The sequence below is a fragment of the Phoca vitulina genome, unplaced genomic scaffold (assembly GCF_004348235.1).
Source record: "Phoca vitulina isolate PV1807 unplaced genomic scaffold, GSC_HSeal_1.0 scaffold32, whole genome shotgun sequence".
In the NCBI taxonomy this organism is placed as follows: Eukaryota; Metazoa; Chordata; class Mammalia; order Carnivora; family Phocidae; genus Phoca; species Phoca vitulina.
In genome coordinates, this window is record NW_022589735.1 from 2853330 (window position 1) to 2873100 (window position 19771).

The following is a 19771-nucleotide window of genomic DNA, read 5'->3' on the forward strand; positions in this document are numbered from 1 at the left end:
TGCCCCCATCCTCCCCCCCACCTCCCTTTCCACAACCCTCAGTTTGTTTCTCAGAGTCCAAAGTCTCTCATGGTTTGGCTCCCTCTCTGATTTTTTCCCATTCAGTTTTCTCTCCCTTCCCCTATGGTCCTCTGCACTATTCCTTATGTTCCACATATGAGTGAAAACATCTGATAATTGTCTTTCTCTGACTTATTTCACTTAGCATAATACCCTCCAGTTCCTTCCATGTCGATGTAAATGGTAGGTATTCATCCTTTCTGATGGCTGAGTAATATTCCATTGTATATATGAACCACATCTTCTCTATCCATTCACCTGTTAAAGGACATCTCGGCTCCTTCCACAGTTTGGCTGTTGTGGACATTGCTGCTATGAACATTGGGGTGCATGTGCCCCTTCTTTTCACTACATCTGTATCTTTGGGGTAAGTACCCAGTAGTGCAATTGCTGGGTTGTAGGGTAGTTGTATTTTTAACTTCCTGAGGAACCTCCATACTGTTTTCCAGAGTGGCTGCACCAGCTTGCAGTGTCAACAGTGTCAGATGGTTCCCTTTTCTCCACATCCTCACCAACATTTGTTGTTCCCTGTCTTGTTAATTTTAGCCATTCTAACTGGTGTAAGGTGGTATCTCATTGTGGTTTTGATTTATATTTCCCTGATGTCATCCTCTTGTTTTTAATGGGGTTTTGGGAGGGAGTATAGAGATGGACATGAATGTTCGGTCCACCATGTTTAGCTGGAAAGAAATCTTCATTTTTTTTAAAGACTTTATTTATTTATTTTAGAGAAAGAGAGCACAAACGGGGGGAGGAGCAGAGGGAGAGGGGGAGGGAGAGAATCTCCAGCAGACTCCACACAGAGTGCAGAGCCCGATGCAGGTCTTGATCCCACAACCCTGAGAGTGGACCTGAGCCGAAACCAAGAGTCTGATGCTTAACCAACTGAGCCACCCAGGCCCCCCAGAAATCTTCATTGATACTTATTTCAACTTGATGACAAAGAAAGATCATGAGTGGCCCAGGTAATGGGTCTAGTTCTTTTAAACAATAGATTCAGGCAAGGCCCCCTCCTTCCCTTGCAGTAAGGCATCTCATTCTTCCCCCTGCCCAAACAAATACTGTCGATCTTCTGTTCTGTGTCTCCTGTCCAGCCCATGACTGGAAATGAGCTGAGGACCTGCTGGCTGTCCACCTGCCAGCTTCCTGTGCTGTGTTAGCCCCTTAGTCTACAAGACACTGAGCATGTGCTCTGTTTCTTAGAATCCTTGTATTCCTTTATCAACCCCCAGACCCCAGGAGCCTGCATAGATTCTCATTTCTCCCTGACGTCTCTTTCGGACCCAAATGGGGCTAGTTGTGAAGATGATGATTTTTGTGAAGGACGTTCCCCAGTTGGCCCAATTCTGAATTCTGATGACTCTTCCTGACTCTGACCCTTGACTCTCTTGTTTCTCTGCTGTCCCTTCCCTGCCTTCTTTTTCATTCCTCTCCCTCATTTTCTTTCTACTTTTTTCTCAAGGAGCCCTTTCTCTCCCTGGACAGGGCTCCCCGGCCCAGCCTTTGAAGAGGTCACTTTCTTGAGGGACGTGCGCAGGCTTTGCTTTAGCAGGAGCCAAGAGCTTGGCCAAGGCCCGGGTCAGCTTGTGAGCATCTGCTGGTGCGGGGGCAAAGGGAGAGTACTTAGATGCCAGGAATTCTCTTTCTCTCTTCCCTGTCCCGCCCCCAGCCTTCTTCCTCTGCATAACGTGTACATGCACGTAGGGTTTTGTGTTTTGCAGTTGGCTGATGCAATTTTCTGAGGTTTGGGCTCTGTCCTGAAACCCCAGCTTTGACAAGGCTCCCTGCTTCTTCTAGCCTGGCTTTCCCATACTTTCCACAATCTGTGTTTTCTTCCTTTGGCCCTTTCACTGTCTAATGGTGACAGACACCAGTGGGAGAATGGGGAGTATGCAGTTAGAACACATTGTGGGTTTGGTACTCCCTGGTCCTGATGCTGTCACGGGGATTGGGTGCTGTCAGCATTGTGGGTGTGTGTGCACACAGATGCGTATGCAGATACCCTGATAAATTATTTTTAGTTGGCATTTACTGGGCTGTCACTATGGGTCACCCCCTGCTAAGTATTTTAGACACATTATCTCATTTAATGCATGCAGCAGCTAAGGAAACTAAGGCACAGAGAAGTGTAGTAATTGGTTGGGGTCACACAGCCGGTTGAGACAGAGGCAGGGTTCAAACCCAGATAGCATTGACTCCTGAGCCAGTGTTTATAACTACTACATTCTTTGGCTTCCAGGCTCCATTTGGACACAAGGCAGCCCTGTGGATTGGTAACCAGTGAGTGTTGGTGACTAGAGTTGACATTTTTCATTGGAAGTGTGAGCCTGGAGGACCATAACATGTAGTCACCAAATCCCAGCAGCCAGACCATGTAGACAGATGACCAGCTTCTCTGCTAGACTTGGGGGGTTTAGTCATCTTTGGGTGGGGAGGTGAGATGTAGATGTCTTCTGCTCCCCGTTGGCAGGCTGCCCTCTCATGGCACATGCGAGTCCTCCTACTGTCCCTGGCATGGCTAGCGTGACTTCAGATTGGGAGTCTCCTCCCTTTGGTGTAGGCCCTCTATGGAGCCCGTGACGATCTCCTGCTTGTAGCTTTCTCTGTAGCCCTCAGCCGTGCACATTGGAGAAGTCATGGTAATGCAGAGGTTGGTAAGACCTGGATGGGAAGATTTTAGGAGAAGCAGGGTGAAGGTGAGATTGTGAAGTGTTTAGAGAAGGATATATAAAATGATTATCCACACTTAATGCCTCATGCCTACCCACGGATGTGAGTCTGCTTCATTTTTTTTGGTCTTGTACCTCCTGACTTTAGATGGAACCTGGCATTCTCTGCCATCACTGCCTCTTGAGACAGAGCTGATGGCTTGTCTCAGTCCCATTATAAGTGTGGGGATGTGGGCACTGACGAGGGTCACATACAAGGGGCAGGCAGTGTCAGCCCTTGTGGTCACAGGCTTCCCTGCCCTATGCCTCGCATTAGGAGGTGTTTTAAACCAAGAAACTACAAGGAGACCTTCCACTTCAGAACTAGGGATCAGACCAGCCAACACTTGGAGCACAGCTTCCTCTCTGTGATGGGGGTAGTACATCCATCATGCTGTGTTTCCAGGACGGCTTGGGGGATGGGAGGACAGGGAGGAGAGCTGCCTGCAGAAGTAGGTGTCCCCAGGGGCTGTGTGCCCAGGGCTCCCTGCTGGTCTCATGATCCGCAGTAAGAGGGCCTCCCATCTGGGTCCTGGTGGACAGATGAGGCTCCTCGGGTCACCACTCCTGCTGCTACTTATGGTGAGAGCCATTTCCAGAGCTTCTGATTTTGGTTTCTCTTTATCCAGTTGCTCAGGCAGGTATGTCCTGCTTCCCACGCCCTCTCTGGTCTCTGGCTAGCTGGCCTCTGCCTGTACTTGTCCACGACCCGCAGCTCTACTTCTGAATTCTATTGTTTTTCTCCTCTAACACAAACTTTCTTTTGCTCTTGTTATTGCTTTTGTTACTGCTGTCTTAATAGTAAACCACCCCTGACGGTTATAGAAAAAGCAGACAGGCAGAAAGAGCAGGAAAAGCACCACAGTCCTACTCAGAGAGAACCACAGGCAGCATCTTGATATAGAGTTATGCCCATCCTTACCATGGCATGTGTATGTTTTACAGCTTAAACAAAAATCTTCACATGAGGAGCCTGGGCAGCTCAGTCGGTTAAGCGTACAATTCTTGATTTTGGCTCAGGTCATGATCTCAGTGTTGTGGGATTGAGCCCTGTGATGGGCTCAGTGCCCAGTGGGAGGTCTGCTTGAGATTCTCTCCCTCTTCCCCTCCCCCCCTGCTTGCTCTCTCTCAATAAATAAATAAAAAAAATTAAAAAAAAATCTATCTTCAAAAAAAACCTTAGAGTATTCTGAACACCCTTCCATGTTAGCAGATACATTACTATACCATTATTACTGAAACAAATTTATTCAATAAAATTCAACTCATCATAAACATATACTCATCATAAAAAAATTCAAACAGTACACAGAGTTATAAAATGCAAAGTTAATCTTCTCCCAGGCCTTCTCTCTGAAGGGGACTGGGGGACTATCTTGGGTAGCCCTATGGAATATATATATAATATATACATATTATATATATATAATGCTTTTTAACATACCTAAATAGAAGCATTCTGTACTCATTGTACTTTTTGTTGACTTAATACAAAATCTTGGAGTTCTTTCCAGACCCTTGTGCATGACTGTATCTTATTCTTTTTCTCTGCTGCATCAGATGGATGAACTATATAGTTTACTTAAGCAGTCCTCAATTGATGGATGTTAATGTTACCAATGTTTCCCTTATAGAAAATGCTTAAGTGAGAATTGTTGTACGTGCTATTTGGAGAACACTTGCTAGTGTTTAAGTAGTAGTACGATTGTACCTGTCCAGTAGTACCAGCTTAGTAGCCTAAGGCAGCTCAAAGAGAGTGTGCACTAAAAAAAAAAATGATGGATTTTGCCAAATTGCTCTCCAAAAAATGAAACTATTTTTAAGGTGAGCTCGTGCCTTCTGCTAATTCATCAGCCGTCTGGTAAAGGCACTGAGAGGTAGACACAGTACAGCTCTGGGAAGACTGGAGCACCGCCTCTCTCCACCCTGCTGCCTGTTTGCTTTCCTGTTTGGAATGGCCCCATCTCTTCCTGCTGTGGCAGTCCCCTTTGCTTCCTCTGGGTCCAGTTTCCCCCTCAAGGTTATGCCCCCAGATTTTTTGCTGTGATATTTTATTCTGGGGTCGGGGAGGGTTGTCGCGTGTTTAGAAGCTGACTGCTTAGACCCTTGCCCCCAGCTGATGGGGTCGCGAGCAGCTGGGAAAGGGACCCTGGCCTTTTATGCAGCCTGTTTCTTACACCTCATTTTTGTTTCCAGGACCGCTTAATCTTTAACCTCATCGGCCAGGGCCCAGGTTTATGGGGACTCTGTTGCTTGATAATTGGGCAGCCCTGTACTGGACCATCAGCAGAGCTGGTTGGGAGGGATGTTAATGGGACCCCATTAATGAAATGGCAATTAAAATTCTTTGGCCATGTTGTTTACATCAGTCTGCCAAAGCTGAGCTGAAGGCCTTCAGCCATGGGATGGAAAAGCCATCGGATTTCACGTGTTCGTGGAGAGAAATAGCCTTCTTTTGACTGAGTCACTGGAGATCGTGGAATGAAGTGATTAAATTAAGGGCGACGAAGATCGTTGACAAATCATTTAAAAAACATGAGCCTCTGACTCAGTGAGGGTTGTCTTATGAAATTGCCTCCTCCGACTTGGCATCATGAAATGATGACAATGATGGGTAGTGATGATTGTAGGAGTTTTTCACCCTTTCTGAACACTTGCCGAACACAGGCATGGTGCTGCACATTCCGTAGGCATTACTTCATTTTGGCCACGTGACTGTGAGAGGTGGTTATTATTTCTCCAATTTATAGATGAATAAACAGAAATGCCAGGAAGCGATTATTGTAACTTGCCCAAGATCACACAGTTTGTGAGTGGCAGTGCGCGCATTCGCAGGGAGGCTGTGATAGAGCCCAGAGCACAGGCTCGGACAGCTTCTCTGTCTGTGGTGCCTGCCTCACTCCCGCCTCCCCCTGATTTTCTGCTGCTAACTCGAAGGTGGCAAATGAAGCAGGAGTGCAAGACGTAGCTAGTTTTTGGAGAATAAGTCTCTTTTAGGAAACTCCCCTTATCCTTCTATTCCCTGGGTAACAGGGAACTCTGGTGTCGAAGCAATAACACTGTGAACAGCGCAGTTTTGATGTAGCTCCTTGGTGTGTGTGTGTGTGTGTGTGTGTGTGTGTTTGTGTTAGAAACGGGGAATTAAGTCACCCAGGAAAGAGAGCTCTTATGCCACCATCCCCAGGGAGAGGAGAGGTAGTAATATTTAGGGTCTGAGGGCTGGTGGTTATGACCCTTGTGGGACATGGTCAAGGTGAGAGCCCTGTTATTTTCTGTGAGACTTTCCCTGCAGCAGGGAAATGGGGAACCCTGAAAGCCGAATCCTGATTCAGGAAAGCTTTTCTGCCCTCCAAAAATAGGGCAGTAGGGGACAGAGGGATTTAAAGCGGTTCTGTTTTATTGTGTTACCCTACTAAAATGTTTTGATTCTGTTTGTGTGTCCACCTGTGTCAGCCTGTCTTTCCTTGGTGGGCGGTAGGGGGGAGGGAGGGGATGGTGACCAGTAGTTAAAGTCAGAACTACTCATTCCTATTCCCTGGGGCTGTTGGCTCTGGAATAATGGGGTTCATTTCATCTGTGCGGGTCAGAGAAGTTATAGATGGGCTTAGTTCCATTTGTTCTGGGCTTGTGGTTTAGATGAACTTGATTAAAGGCTTAGTTTATTTCATCCCATTAAGAGGGAGGAATGGGTTTGGGATTAACTTGGGAGGTTGCCCAAGTCCTAGGCACTCCTGAAGAACGGTCAGGGAAGCGCAGGACATGCAGATGTATGGACACTGAGAATTCAGCTTCGAGTAAGACATACTCACACAAGATAGACCCTGCCCTCATGGGGTTCACAGCCCCAGTATGAAGGAAAGACCACACATGATAAAACAGCCTGATTAGGGCGATGATATTTTTTATTTTCAGTTTTGGGTTCTTTGGAAACACAAGAATATCCCTTCCTCTAGCCTGGTGGGCAGGGGGATTAGGAAAGAATCTCAAATCAGGGGTTAGGTCTAAGATTTGAACCCTGGATTGATGCCAAAGTGTTTAGAACACTACTCTTCAAAGGTTTTGTTTTATTTTTAAAGGAAGGTTTTTAGATTCATATTTTTTTTGTCTCTCTACAATAATAACCCTAAGAGGGATTCTTAGGGTGCTCTGACACCTATATTGAATTTTACTACCATGGCCTGCTTAGGACGAATTATCATCATCATGGGGACCAAGAATATTTGTTGTCATCATATAGCCTTGGTTTCAAAACCTGGCTCTACCACTTAACTGCTTTGTGATCCTAAGCACATGGCTAAATAACGTTCTGAGCTTCCATTTCTTGATTTGTGTAATGGGGATATTGATGCTTCAGTAGGACTTTGGGGAGAAGTAAGTGCCTAGCACAATGTTAGCTGCTATTAAGAAATGCCCTCAGGGCGCCTGGGTGGCTCAGTTGGTTGAGCGACTGCCTTCGGCTCAGGTCATGATCCTGGAGTCCCTGGATCGAGTCCCGCATCGGGCTCCCTGCTCAGCGGGGAGTCTGCTTCTCCCTCTGACCCTCCCCCCTCTCATGTACTCGCTCTCTCTCATTCTCTCTCTCTCAAATAAATAAATAAAATCTTTAAAAAAAAAAAAAAAAAAAAAAGAAATGCCCTCAGCTTTCTCCAGGCCTGCTTCCTTGAAAAGGTGGAGCTGTGCCCCTGGAGCTAGCCTGTTTTCATCCTTTCAGCTTTGGGAAGATGTGTGTGTGTTGGTTGGTAGGGAAAGGACATCAGGTTATCTGGTGGTTTCCCCGCCCCCCCAACCTCCATAATTTCTCATCCAAATGGACAGGAACAGACATACAAAACTTGGAACTTAAACAGTGCTTGTTACTTATGGTAAAGGCTGGTTAATTAGGACTCTTAACCAAAAGTCTTAAGTGGCTTTTCCCCCACCCCTGTTCCCATTCCTCCTACGAAAAAGAAGCAAAAAGACTAGAAGAGTTAGAGTTTATTATTGGAGAGCTCCCCTTCAAGGGGCTAGTCCATGGTTAGAAGATACTGTGCTCCCTGCGCACCCCACCTGTCCCCTAAGATCTAGCCTACCTGCCTCTCCATTGTATCTCCTAGAGCCTGGCACAGTTTTTCAGTGAACATGTGTTAGAGGAATGAAGATATAGCCTAGGCTCCAGCTAGACTGGGCTGTTGTTGTTTTCTAGACATGCTCTGCATTTTCCTGCTTCCATGCTGTCATTTATACCTGGAGTGCCTCTCCCAGTCGTGGCCCTGTGGATTTGGGGTTGGAGTTACTGGCGCCTTGTCTTATGCCTCCTATAAGCTAGTAGGCTCCTTGTAGGCATCAGCTCTGCTTTCTTCATTTTTGAAGAAACACTGCATCTGGTACACTATACATTAATGGTTATTGACCATTTGCTGTGATCTCAGTAAATGTGAGTTACTTCTATTTGCTTATTTAGTGCCCATACACCTTTATGAAACAGCTACTATTATTAGCCCCATTTAACAGATGAGAAAACTGTGTAGCCTTAGGAAATTGAGTATCATATCACTAGAAAGTTTGTTGGACTTGATGGAATTAAAGTGGGTCTCTAAGGCCTTTGGGGTCCACAGCCTTATCCACAGGACCTGCAGTCCCAAGGGATGTCTCTGATGAAGTGGAAAAGCTTCTCTCTTGGAGAGCAGTGCTGCCCACAGAACTGGACTTTGTGAAGCAGGAACATGGGCTGATGTAATATTCATCCTTCATTTCTTTTTTTTTTTTTTTAAAGATTTTATTTATTTATTTGAGAGAGAGAATGAGATAGAGACAGAGAGAGCATGATAGGGGGGAGCATCAGAGGGAGAAGCAGACTTCCTGCTGAGCAGGGAGCCCGATGTGGGACTCGATCCCAGGACTCCAGGATCATGACCTGAGCTGAAGGCAGTCGCCCAACCAACTGAGCCACCCAGGTGCCCCTCATCCTTCATTTCTAAAGAGTTTCTTAAAGAACTCAAAATGGTATCATCAATATACGTATTGTCGTCTCTGAGCTTCCAAACAAGCTTGAGACCTAGGTCAGCTATTACAGTCCCATTTTATGGACAATGAAGCCAAAGGCTGGAAAGAAGTGACTGTAAGAGGTGGAGTTAGGACTCAAACCCCGGCCTTCTCACTCTTAGCCAAGGCTCTTGACTGCATTCTCCTTTAATACACCAAAGCAAACAAAGAATCCACAAACAAACAAGTGTTAAAGCTAGAGGATTCTCAGGGAGGTATCTTCTGGGAGCAGAGGTGTTCCTTTCTGGGAAGCGGCTGGGGAGAGGGCTGACTTGAATATAAAGTCTGCTGGGTAACTTGTGTCTCCCAGGAAATCAAGTTGGCCAGAGTTAGCCTGTTCCTGCTTTTCTATCTTGTTGAGTGTTGCTAATAGAAAGGGGGCTCTGGGGGCTCCACCCTGTCTCCTCAGACAGAGGGGGGAAGGGAAGGAGTTTCCCTCTTTGCTCCCTTTCTCTGTGTTTCCCTGCTCACCAATCTCCTGGGTCCCAGGGTGCTAGTCCTGGGTGGGAATCTGCTGCCTCTCCCTACCAGCTGACCCCTCCTCACCAGCTGCTGCTTCCTGGGAGGATTTCTGGAGGGATTTCAGTGGGAGGTTCCAGATGGGCAGGACAGCAGCCCACTTCAGAAAGAAGGGACCTAGATTCAAATTCTGTTGTGCCCCAGAGACTGAGAGATGGGGAAGCGTGGGGGCTGACTGTTTCCTGCCTTGATTGATCTTTGAGAATTGCTGGTTTGTTAACCAAGCCACTTAGAATACATATCGCTGCACTTCATCTTCCTTTGCAAAATCCAAGCCCATCTACTTTTGGCTTTATGAGCTTTGTGGAAGTACTTTTCACACCTTGGATTTTAACTTCTTACCTCCCCCTATTCTCTTCATTCTTTGCCCTCCTCCAAATGTCAGGTTTTGGTCAGCCAAAGAAAAGGCAGGGAGGCTCTGTGTGGCTCTGAACCACGGGGATGTTGGTGCTGGTTTCCCTGACTCTCCTGCTGAGCTCAGCCTTGGCAGGTCCACAGAGTCTTGATGTCTGTCCTGCATTTTGTTTTGGTGTGGTGACTCCACACCAAAATTTTCTCTCCACTATTTCTTGGTGTTGCCAACAGATGGAGGTCTCTGGTCCAAAGACTTCTTGGAACAGAAAGGGCATAGAGGGAGAATCCTGTTGCTTTCCCAGGCTTCCAGGCCAAGAAGGCATTCCCATCACCCAAAGGAGATTGTTCACGTGTTTTTATTTAAAAATTTTTAGGAATAGACGGTTTAAAAAATAATACGATCTACTCTTAAATATTCCCTTCGTTAGGGAAGTCTTTTAAATGTCTAACCGAAAATCTAACCAAAGGCCTTTTCCTGTTCACATATGGAGAAGCACGGCCAGCTTTTTACTTGATGGCATTTGCTTCCCATTGTAAAGGATCTGCCTTTTAAATTTGTTTTTGTTATGTCCAAACATTCCTGAGTTTCGGGATGGACAAGGCTTAATTGTGGGCCCAGTGATCTCAGTGGGCCGCGGGGGAGCAGGTGGGGAGCCCTTTCTGTCCAGTGAAAGGCGGACCAGATTGTTTGTAACTGGATCTTTGAGAGTAAAATACTGACATTTGGAGGCTCTGGATGAAGGGTGTATGGGAATTCTTTGGGTCCAAAAGTATTTCAACATAAAGTTTAAAATGAGTTTTATAAGAAATGATTTAAGTCTTCTTTGTTTGGCTTTTAAGAAGCCGATGAACGTGAGAGCAGAGCTGAGCATGCTCTGGTTTCCCTTTCCATCGCGCAGCTAGCTGCGGCAGACCCGCTCTGTCCACAGCTTCCCGGGCACGGAGCACTCTGAATCTCACCCAGGAGCTGGCCAGGCCGTGTGGGGGTAGCCCTCACTGGCAACTGGGAGGTGTCGCCTCTAGAATGATCCAAGAAGCTATGAGGACAGAGAGGGGCTGCCAAAGAAAGAAGAGAGGGGGCCGGGAGCCTGGAGGGCAAGGAGCAAAGATGCTCTTGGGGGCAGTGGGGCAGAACCACAAGAGAGCCCCAGAAAGGGGCACATGACAAAGGACCCTGTGATCTCCAGAACCTGCTGCACCAGGAATTGTCAGCTCTTGGGCCACTGTACCTTGGCATAACTTGTGAAAATACTTTCACACTTCCTTTCCCATCACAGCATGGGAGTGAAGCAAGATGAGCCGTTGTATCCCCATTATACAGAGGGACAGTGAGGCCTAGGGAGGTGAGGCCATTGGCTCAGGGACATGTCTTGCAAATGGCAAAGCCAGAATTTGAGTCTAGTTGCCTTCTTTCTGAAGTGTACACTCCTTCACTGACATTTCGCTGTCTCTGTAATAGCAACATGGTGGCCTGGGCAAAGGTCGGGGTAGGAAGTGCACTTGGCATTTCCCTTGCGTGGACATCCGGCCTGTGTGTTTTGTCTCGGTTTAGGTGTCCCCAAATTCCCCTCCATCTTAATGGTTCCCACTGGCCTGCCTGTCGTGGACTGTTGCTAGTGGTGGGGGGCCCAGCTGTGTTGCCTCGATGCCTGGACAGATGCTTAGTTGGGCCTCCTTGTGAATCAGAGACCGTAGTAGGCTTGACTTTGGACACAAAAGGCTGATGCCTTCCGCCAGCCGTGAAATGTTGACTTCTTACCAGAACCCCCGGAGACTTCCAGCCACACAGCAGTTCTGACCCACTTTTGTTTGGCTGAGCTGCAGGGGGCACCGTCTGTAAATCTGCCAGCTTGCACCTTGAGGGGAAATGAGCTCAATTAAGTAGGCAGGTCCCAGTGAGGCTTTTTTGCAACGCCATTAATAATCGCATGGAGCATGGAAAAAATATAACCTCACATCTCTCTGCCCCATTTTCATCTGTGTCGATGTTCAGGGTGGAGGATCACACAGAGGGATGTCTTTGCTGCCAGATTGAGGCTAGTTTCCCTTCAGCCAGGATGTGCTGTCTTTCTGTCTGCCTCTCTGTCTGTCCCTTTTCCTCATGCCTGCCCCCAAAGTGCCCAAGACTCCGCTGTGAATTTCACAGATTGCCAGGGCCATGGAAGGGCAGCAGTGTGTTATAACTTTGTTTTCTGAACTTCTGCCTTTTTTTTTTTTTTTTGGAACAGAGCAGCACTTTCCAGAGGTGATGCTGGGGGAAGAATTTCTTAGCCTAAGTCTGGACCAGGTGTGCAGCTTGATATCCAGTGACAAGCTGACCGTTTCTTCAGAGGAGAAGGTACGGCATGGCCCCTCGGTGAAACAGGACCCTCACGCGTGAGGCGGCCATGGGAGGGACAGTGAGACCTTGTCTCTTTTTCAGCGGAAAAAAAAAGGAGCTCATTTTTTTTTGTCCCTTTAAATAATTAGAAAAGGACCTTCCGGCCCATGTTCACTACATTTGCTGTCTGGACCCTTTGAGGAAGAAATAACGCTGGTGATGATGATGGTGACAAAGCTGCCTCCATTAACTGGACATTTACAGTTTGCCAAGCACTCTGCTAAGTGCCTTGTTCTCTTCAGTTCCCTCAGCCTTCACCACAGCCCTGTGAAGCAGGCATTGCCCTTGTCCCCACATTGCAGATGAGGAAAACTAACTTGGAGGAGTTAATTAGCTTGTCTGCAGTCACTCGGCTGGTCACTGCAGAGTTGCAGTCTTCCTGTCACCTGGTCTTAGTCACTGTCCCACATGGCCTCTTGGGAACATCATTGAGCATTTAAGCCAGAGCTGACCTTTGGGAAACATCTATTCTAACGGGGGATTGGAACTTTTACTGTTGAGGTAACTGAGGCTCAGAGAAGGGATAGGGTCTGTTGAAGGTTCCACGGTGAGTGACTGTGGCGGAGCTAGAACCTGGGTCTCTTGACACCTAGTGCCCCAGCTCACCGACTGTATACCACTTCCTCGTGCTGCAGGCTTGATTTCTGCCCACTGCTTTAGCTGACCCCTGGGGGCTGATCTGTCCTACCTCTAGGTCTTCCTTCTCACTGATGCTCTGCTTGGATTATTCTCCCCTTTCCAATGTCACCTGTTGGAAACCAGTTCCCGTTCCAGTTCTATCAAGAAGAACTTCTTTACTCCAGGAGATGTAGTCTCCCATATTGAAAGTAACATGCACTTTGGTGTTGGCCAGTCGGGTCCAAATCTTCTCTCTAGTATTTACAAATTAATTGGTGACCTTGGGTGAGATAGTTTGCTTCTTCATCTGTTTCTCATGTATAAAGTGAGAATGGTAACAGGACATACTCCAGGGGTGGTGGTGGGGATTAAGTGGGATAAGGTGTGTCAAATGCCTGGTGTCATACCTGGTACTTGGTAGGTGCTCATTCGGTGGTAGCTGAGTTTATTATCGACCATGTGTCTGGAATTTATTCCTTTCTCCTCTGTGTTCCAGGATAATACTCACCTTGTTCTGTTTTTTACTGCAGTTAGTTTTGAGCCCATCTGACCTCCTCCACTTGACCATGAGTTCCCTGATGGTAGCAACCACATCTTACTCTTCCCTGCATCCTCAGAGATGCTCAATACATGTTTCTTGGGTTGTCTTAGTCCGCTCATTGTGTCCCAGCTTGAGGTCCTTTTCTGAGGAAATATTTAAGGAAAAGCCTTTAAGAGGGATCTTACATTGGAGATGAGTGTCCAAAGCCACATGTCCAGAGAATAGGGTGGCATCACAAGCCCCTGCCTGTTGTCCTGCAAAAGGTTGATCCAGAAGAAAAATAGTTGTGGATTGGAATCATGGGCTGCCCCAAGACTTCAGAGGGATTTCCAGAAGATTGACTGGCACAACTAGCTGGACTGTCTCTTAGACTCAGTGAGGCTTCTACTTTCATTAACTGATGTGAGATATCACCTGCAGGGTAAAGGATGCCTCTGGCCAGGCCATGGCCTCTTCCTGCTCCAGCCCCAGCAGCAAAGACTCCCTCACTTCTTGCCAAGCCCTGTTTAATGTCTTCTCCGGATCATGCTACTAAATGGGCACAGTTTGAAGGAAGGAACTAGTTAGTTGATTGACCATGCGGTAGTTGGTGCAGTTGGCCAGTTTGGGGCCTGCTTGAGTGTGTCCTCAGGTGTAGTCTGAGAAAATGTCAACAGCCGTATAAGCAGCAGGATTTGGATCGTCTTGGGGGTATTTGGGTTGAGAGGGGCGACCCTGCTACCTTTAACTCCTGCGGGCCCATCCTGCTCTGAGATCATAGTAAGCTTTCCTCAGGTGAGGGCTTATCTGTGCTTGCTGTGTCAGGGTGGTGGTGGAGGTGGGTTGTTAAGAGGGAGAGGCATTTTAGTGCCCTGGAAACCACTTGGGCTTTGGACTCAGGAAGACCTGTTTCCATGCTCCACTTGATGCTTACTGGCTCCTTGATTTTCAGAAGTCACTGGTCTCTTTGAACCTTGATTTTCTTACATGTAAAGTGGGACTACTAAGAGTACCTCCCTTACGGAGTTAGGAGGATCACAGATACTGGGTGTAAAAAATCAAATATAGTGTTCAGCAGGTGCTAATAAATGGCGGCTGTCATTGTAATGACCATAGTCCTCTGTTTTTTTTTTTTTTTTTTTTTTTTAAAGATTTTATTTATTTATTTGACAGAGAGAGACACAGCGAGAGAGGGAACACAAGCAGTGGGAGTGAGAGAGGGAGAAGCAGGCTTCCTGCGGAGCATGGAGCCCGATGTGGGGCTCGATCCCAGGACCCTGGGATCATGACCTGAGCTGAAGGCAGACACTTAACGACTGAGCCACCCAGGCGCCCCCCATAGTCCTCTGTTTTGAGGCACCATTGACAATGGTCATGGTATCAGTGTTGCCACTGATAATGGTAAAATAAGCCATGGAGTTAATTGCATCTTTCCAGAAGCAAAGAAGCATGACATTAAATCTACGTGCTTAGAACATTGTCTATAGTGGCTCTCAATCATTCATATGCTTACATAGGAGTTGCTTGTTCTGTGTAATTAGAGTTTAGAGTAGAGGTATTTTTTTTTTAAAGATTTTATTTATTTATCTGAGAGAGAGAGTACAAGCAGGGTGTTGGGGGAAGGCAGAGGGAGAAGCAGACTCTCCATTGAGTAGGGAGCCTGACGCGGGTCTCAATCCCAGGACCCTGAGATCATGACCTGAACCGAAGGCAGATGCTTAACTGACTGAGCCACCCAGGCACCCCAGGAGTAGAGGTATTTTTCACGTTAGCGAAGTTGTATATTATATTTGGTTCTCAGAAGTTATTTGTAACTTCAGAGTTATGTGATGCTTTTCTTTTTTTTTTTTTTTTTTTTTAAAGATTTTATTTATTTATTTGACAGAGAGAGAGACAGCGAGAGAGGGAACACAAGCAGGGGGAGTGGGAGAGGGAGAAGCAGGCTTCCCGCTGAGCAGGGAGCCCGATGCGGGGCTTGATCCCAGGACCCTGGGATCATGACCTGAGCCGAAGGCAGACGCTTAACGACTGAGCCACCCAGGCGCCCCAATGTTATGCTTTTCATAAAGTAGATTGCTGTTGATCTTGATCCCTTTGGTACCTTTAAGGTTGGCAGTATAGTTTTTTTTAATTTTAAAGGTTTTATATTTCAGTGACCTCTGTACCCACACTTGAACTCACAACCCCTAGATCGAGACGCATGCTCTACCGACTGAGTCAGCCAGGCGCCCCCTAAGGTTGACAGTATAATTTTGAGGCTTATCAAAGAATAGTGGGGTTTGGCCCGTGTTTTCTATTTCTAATTTTATTTCCCCTAATTGATTACATATTTCTGGAAGTTAAATAGCTGGAAGCTTTTGACAATTGGATGTTTGTTGTTTGAATGCTAGCTCTTAAGGCTTTGAAAATTCTGTGATGTGTTCCAGGAGATTTCGTGATTTCTACTTCCTTTAGTTACATTTCATAATAAGTAACCTCTTGCATATACAATAGCCTTTTCTTTCACTATTGCATTGTAGTGAACTTAATGGAGTATATTTGAAGTAATATAAGGGATCTTAATTTAAGCTAAAATTCAACTGCATTTGATGTTAACATTTGTGGGGGCTGCGTGGCTCAGTCAGTTAAGCGTCCAACTCCTGATCTCTGCTTGGGTCTTGATCTCAGACCCCGTTCAAATCCCACATCAGCCTCCATGCTGGGGGTGGAGCCTACATTCAAAGCAAACCAAAACAAAACAAAGAAAAAACCCTCCAAAAACATTTGCAGAAAACTGAACTGCACTGGTAATCAAATAACCTGTATTGAGCTAAATCCATATTTGAACAGTAAATCAGCTATATTATGATTTACTTCTTTGTCTACAGCCCACAGATTTCTTTTGCAGCCAGATTTCAGATATTAAAATGTGAAAAAACTATGCATCTGAGAATAGAGGAAATGTGGTATTTTAGTAATGAGGATTATAAGTGGCTGTGGCTAGGCCCAGGCAGTTTGCTTGTCGGGAGTTTGAAAAAGTAGAGGTTCTGTGGTTGAAGTGGCTGAGTTCCAATCCTGCCTCCACTGCTCTAACAGGCTGAGTGACTTTGAGCAAGTGACTTTGAGCACCAGAATGAATGCACCATATACAGTCATGGATTTTCTCCGTCTTATGGTCACTGCCAGGGTGGTATTGGTATCAGGTTCACGGTAGACACATAAACAAAGACCATTTGTTGAATGAATGAGTAAGAGAACTCTACGTCTCAGTCTTCTCATCTGTAAAAGGGGGGCAATGATAGTAGAGTACCTATCTGAGGATGAAATCAGATGACACGTGAAAAGTTCTTAGCCCACAGGAAGTGTTCATTACTGTAAGATATGATTACTGCTGCTATTATTATTACCACTATCCTCCTCCTCCTCCTGCTCACTGTTGACTGGGGGCATTTCTCAAGGGGAAGCTCTTCCCAGAGGCCATGTTAGTCTGGGTGGTTGTGTGACCTGGGGCTTGGTGCCGAGCAGGGACAGAGAGTGGGAGTAGCCTCTTGCTCTCCAACATTCCCAGCTCCCTGGGCCCGCTCTGGGCTTCTCCCAGGGCTCAGATACTGTTCTTCCTCCAACATCACTTGCTGTTACCCGTGCCTCTGTCCTCCACTATTCTCAAGCTCCTGAGGGCTGCGAGGGTGCCTCAGCCATCCTTGTGCCATGGCAGGCTGACCCAGAGCCCTCGGCCAGCTCTGTGGAGCTGCTAAGCAGATATGCCCTGAGTGACTGGGGCCGGATGCCGCCCTAAGCCAGCTGAGGTTGTGGGAATAATCGTCACACTTTTTCAGGGAATAAGGACAAATGTGGGAACTAGAGGTCAGAGGACGCATGGATCCCTGCCATTTTCTCTCCTGTTTTTCCTTCATGTAGTTCTGGTTTTAAAATTCCTGGTATTTGAGGGAAGACAAAAGGACCTGGTAGGAGTTACAAAATCACGAGTTCTTTGGGTGGGACCCCTTCCCTCTGCTGCCCCCTACCACTCCCCTACCCCAGGACAGAGCAAAGGCACACCGGAATAAGCCCTTCACAGTACCTGTTTCTTCCATAGGGAGTTGTCTGGGCTCACAGCTCAGCCTGTGAGCAGATAGTCTGTTTATTGTATTCGACTTTGAGACCACGGAGTTCACCCCCCACTGTGGACAGCTTCTGGGCCCCAGGGGCAGGCAGGGTAAGCAGCCCTCCAGGGCAGACGCACTCTAAGGAGAAGAGTGGTGACTCTCCAGTTCTAGTGCAGTTTTGCCACGGAATTGCTGGTTCTGAATCTGAATCTTCGCTTTCTTAGCTGGTATATATGTCTCTACTTCTCAGGAATTCTCTGCCTCCTTATGAAACACTATTGAAGTTTTCAGAATGAGTACTAACAGGGAAATGGCCCACAGTTTAGATACAGGTCAGGAGGACATTGGTTAGGTCTCTTAAAAAATTAGTGTCAGGTGTGTATTGAAATGAGAACTACCACTTAGTTTCTCTCTGCGAGATCACCTATTTGATGTGCTGTTGTCCCCTAACCCTGTAATCAGAAGCCAAATTCTGGTATCTTCTGAAATGTCTCCCAGGATCGTTGGTGTTGCATGCCCTCCCGTCTGAACTCCTAGCCTCTCCGGTCAGCGGTGGGTAGAGGATGCCGGCTGGAGCTCCTTGACCACTAGGTTAGACTTGAGTGCTTGCTGCCCGGGTCTTACCCAGTGATTTAGCAGGTACATCCTGCTGCCTCGCCAGAGCTGTTGGAAGCCCCACCTTCCTGTGAGGTCAGTAGTTAGAGTTGCCAGCTTCTCGGCTTGCAAACAACCATCTGGCCTGGTCCCTGGTCACAGCATTACTCCTTTCACTGTTCTCCTTTGGAAAGTGCAATTCAGTAAGCACCTATGAGCAGAACACCACAGCACTATGACCAGAAATCGACCTTGACTGCCCACCGTTCCCCAGGTGCATTTCACACATCATTTTTTTTTTTTTTCAAAGTCACATTTGTATTGAAGTAAGTTCACTGGGACATGAACAAAGTGAAATAACCACTGAACTAGGTCATAGATCCAGTAACAGAACCCCAGAAGTCCCTTCCTGTCACTGCCTCCCACCCCGAGGAGCATGACTACCATTTTGACTTCTCATGGATCAGTTTTGTTCGTTTTTGAACTTTATGGAAATGGAATGCTGGTGTGTGTATGCTTTGCATGTGACTTCTTTGGCCCAGCACGCTGTGCAGCACATCATTTCTACTTCTTGCACAAACTCCCAAGTCAGAGATTATTGTCCCCATTTTGCAGAGGAGGAAACTAAGGCATGTTGACAATAAGTAGCTTTGTGGTTTGCAGCTGACTGTGTCTGCTTGCCGGGCCCCTGCTCTCTATGAACGCATGCCCACCCTGACAGGGAGATGGGGGTGAGTGGCCCTTAGGACTGTTTCAGAGCTTGCAGTCTGGATACGAAACATGTATCCTTATGTGGCCGAGAGAAGTAGTTGCCTGTAGTCAAAGTTCAAGGAAAGCGCCCTGGAGTGTTTTATTCCAAATTGTTAGGTGGGGAAGACCTCCTGGAAAAGGGAATATTTGAGCTAAAATTTGGAGACTAAGAGGAGGATTTTGGAAAGCCATTCTGGTCGAAGGGATTGTAGGAATCCAGACGTGGAAGTTTGGGATACCTTATTCTATTTGGGGGAATGGTAACCGATGGGATGAGAGTCCAGGGTCTTTGGTGGGGGTCATGGGAGATGGGGCTGGAAATGGAATAGGTTAGGGGGTGAGGACTTTCTTCTCTAGGTCAGTGTATATCCCACTGTGTGCGGTAAAACGGCAATGTTTGTGAGATGTTCTCAGGTCCGACGCATTTAGGAGACAGTGACCAAATACAGGAACCAGGTTAAGAAACTGAAGGACTTGTCAGAGCTTTTATATGTTAACGAGCTCTGTGAAGCTCTGAAGGAGATTTGGGGGTGTGCATGATGTGTTCTGCAGGCTCATTTGGTCCCAGAACCTCCTTTACTACAGAATGTCTCCTGCCCCTAGTATTCTGAGGACCACATTATGGAGAATAGTTTTGAGGCTGATTTTCTTTGGTTGCCCCAAATATTCTATGATTTATTGATTTTCCTTTTTTGTAGTTCTTTTCATTAGGGATGTATAATTTTTGATTATGAGACCATCTTCAGAGGATGTTTTGTCCATGGGAGTCTGGGTTGCCCTGCGCTGTGGAAGTGCACCCCAAGGGCAGGTTTACTGGCTTAGAAACTGTTTCTGTATTCTTTTTTTGTCTTGAGTATCCACTGTACTATCTGGATAATATCACTTCAGACCCCATGTCTGTATGTGGTGTGAGCCTGGGGTTTTGATTTCTTGAAGATATATGGTTTTTAACTTCCTAGCCTCCAGGAGATGTTGAGCTCCCTTCCCCCTTCCCAGAGCAGATGGATGGAGTTCATCTAGTCCCAGTACACGGGACTGTAGGTGGGTAACACTGTCCATGGAGAGCCGGTGGCATAGACATTCTACCTGATAAGACACCAGTTCTGAACCATTCAAGTCCATGTCTGAATTGTATGGGCCTGTGACCCATTTTGGCCTTAGC

The 19771-nt window shown here is 46.8% G+C and overlaps 1 protein-coding gene across 15 annotated transcripts in view; it reads left to right on the forward strand.

Moving 5' to 3' along the window:
- KLHL3 (kelch like family member 3) overlaps positions 1-19771 on the forward strand; it is a 279580-nt gene that overhangs the window by 213363 nt on the left and 46446 nt on the right. For all 15 annotated transcript variants that reach the window (XM_032425120.1, XM_032425122.1, XM_032425123.1 and 12 more), the window contains one exon: positions 11891-12000. In XM_032425120.1, coding sequence (XP_032281011.1) covers positions 11891-12000 — 110 coding nt within the window. The remainder of the gene's footprint in view (positions 1-11890; positions 12001-19771) is intronic.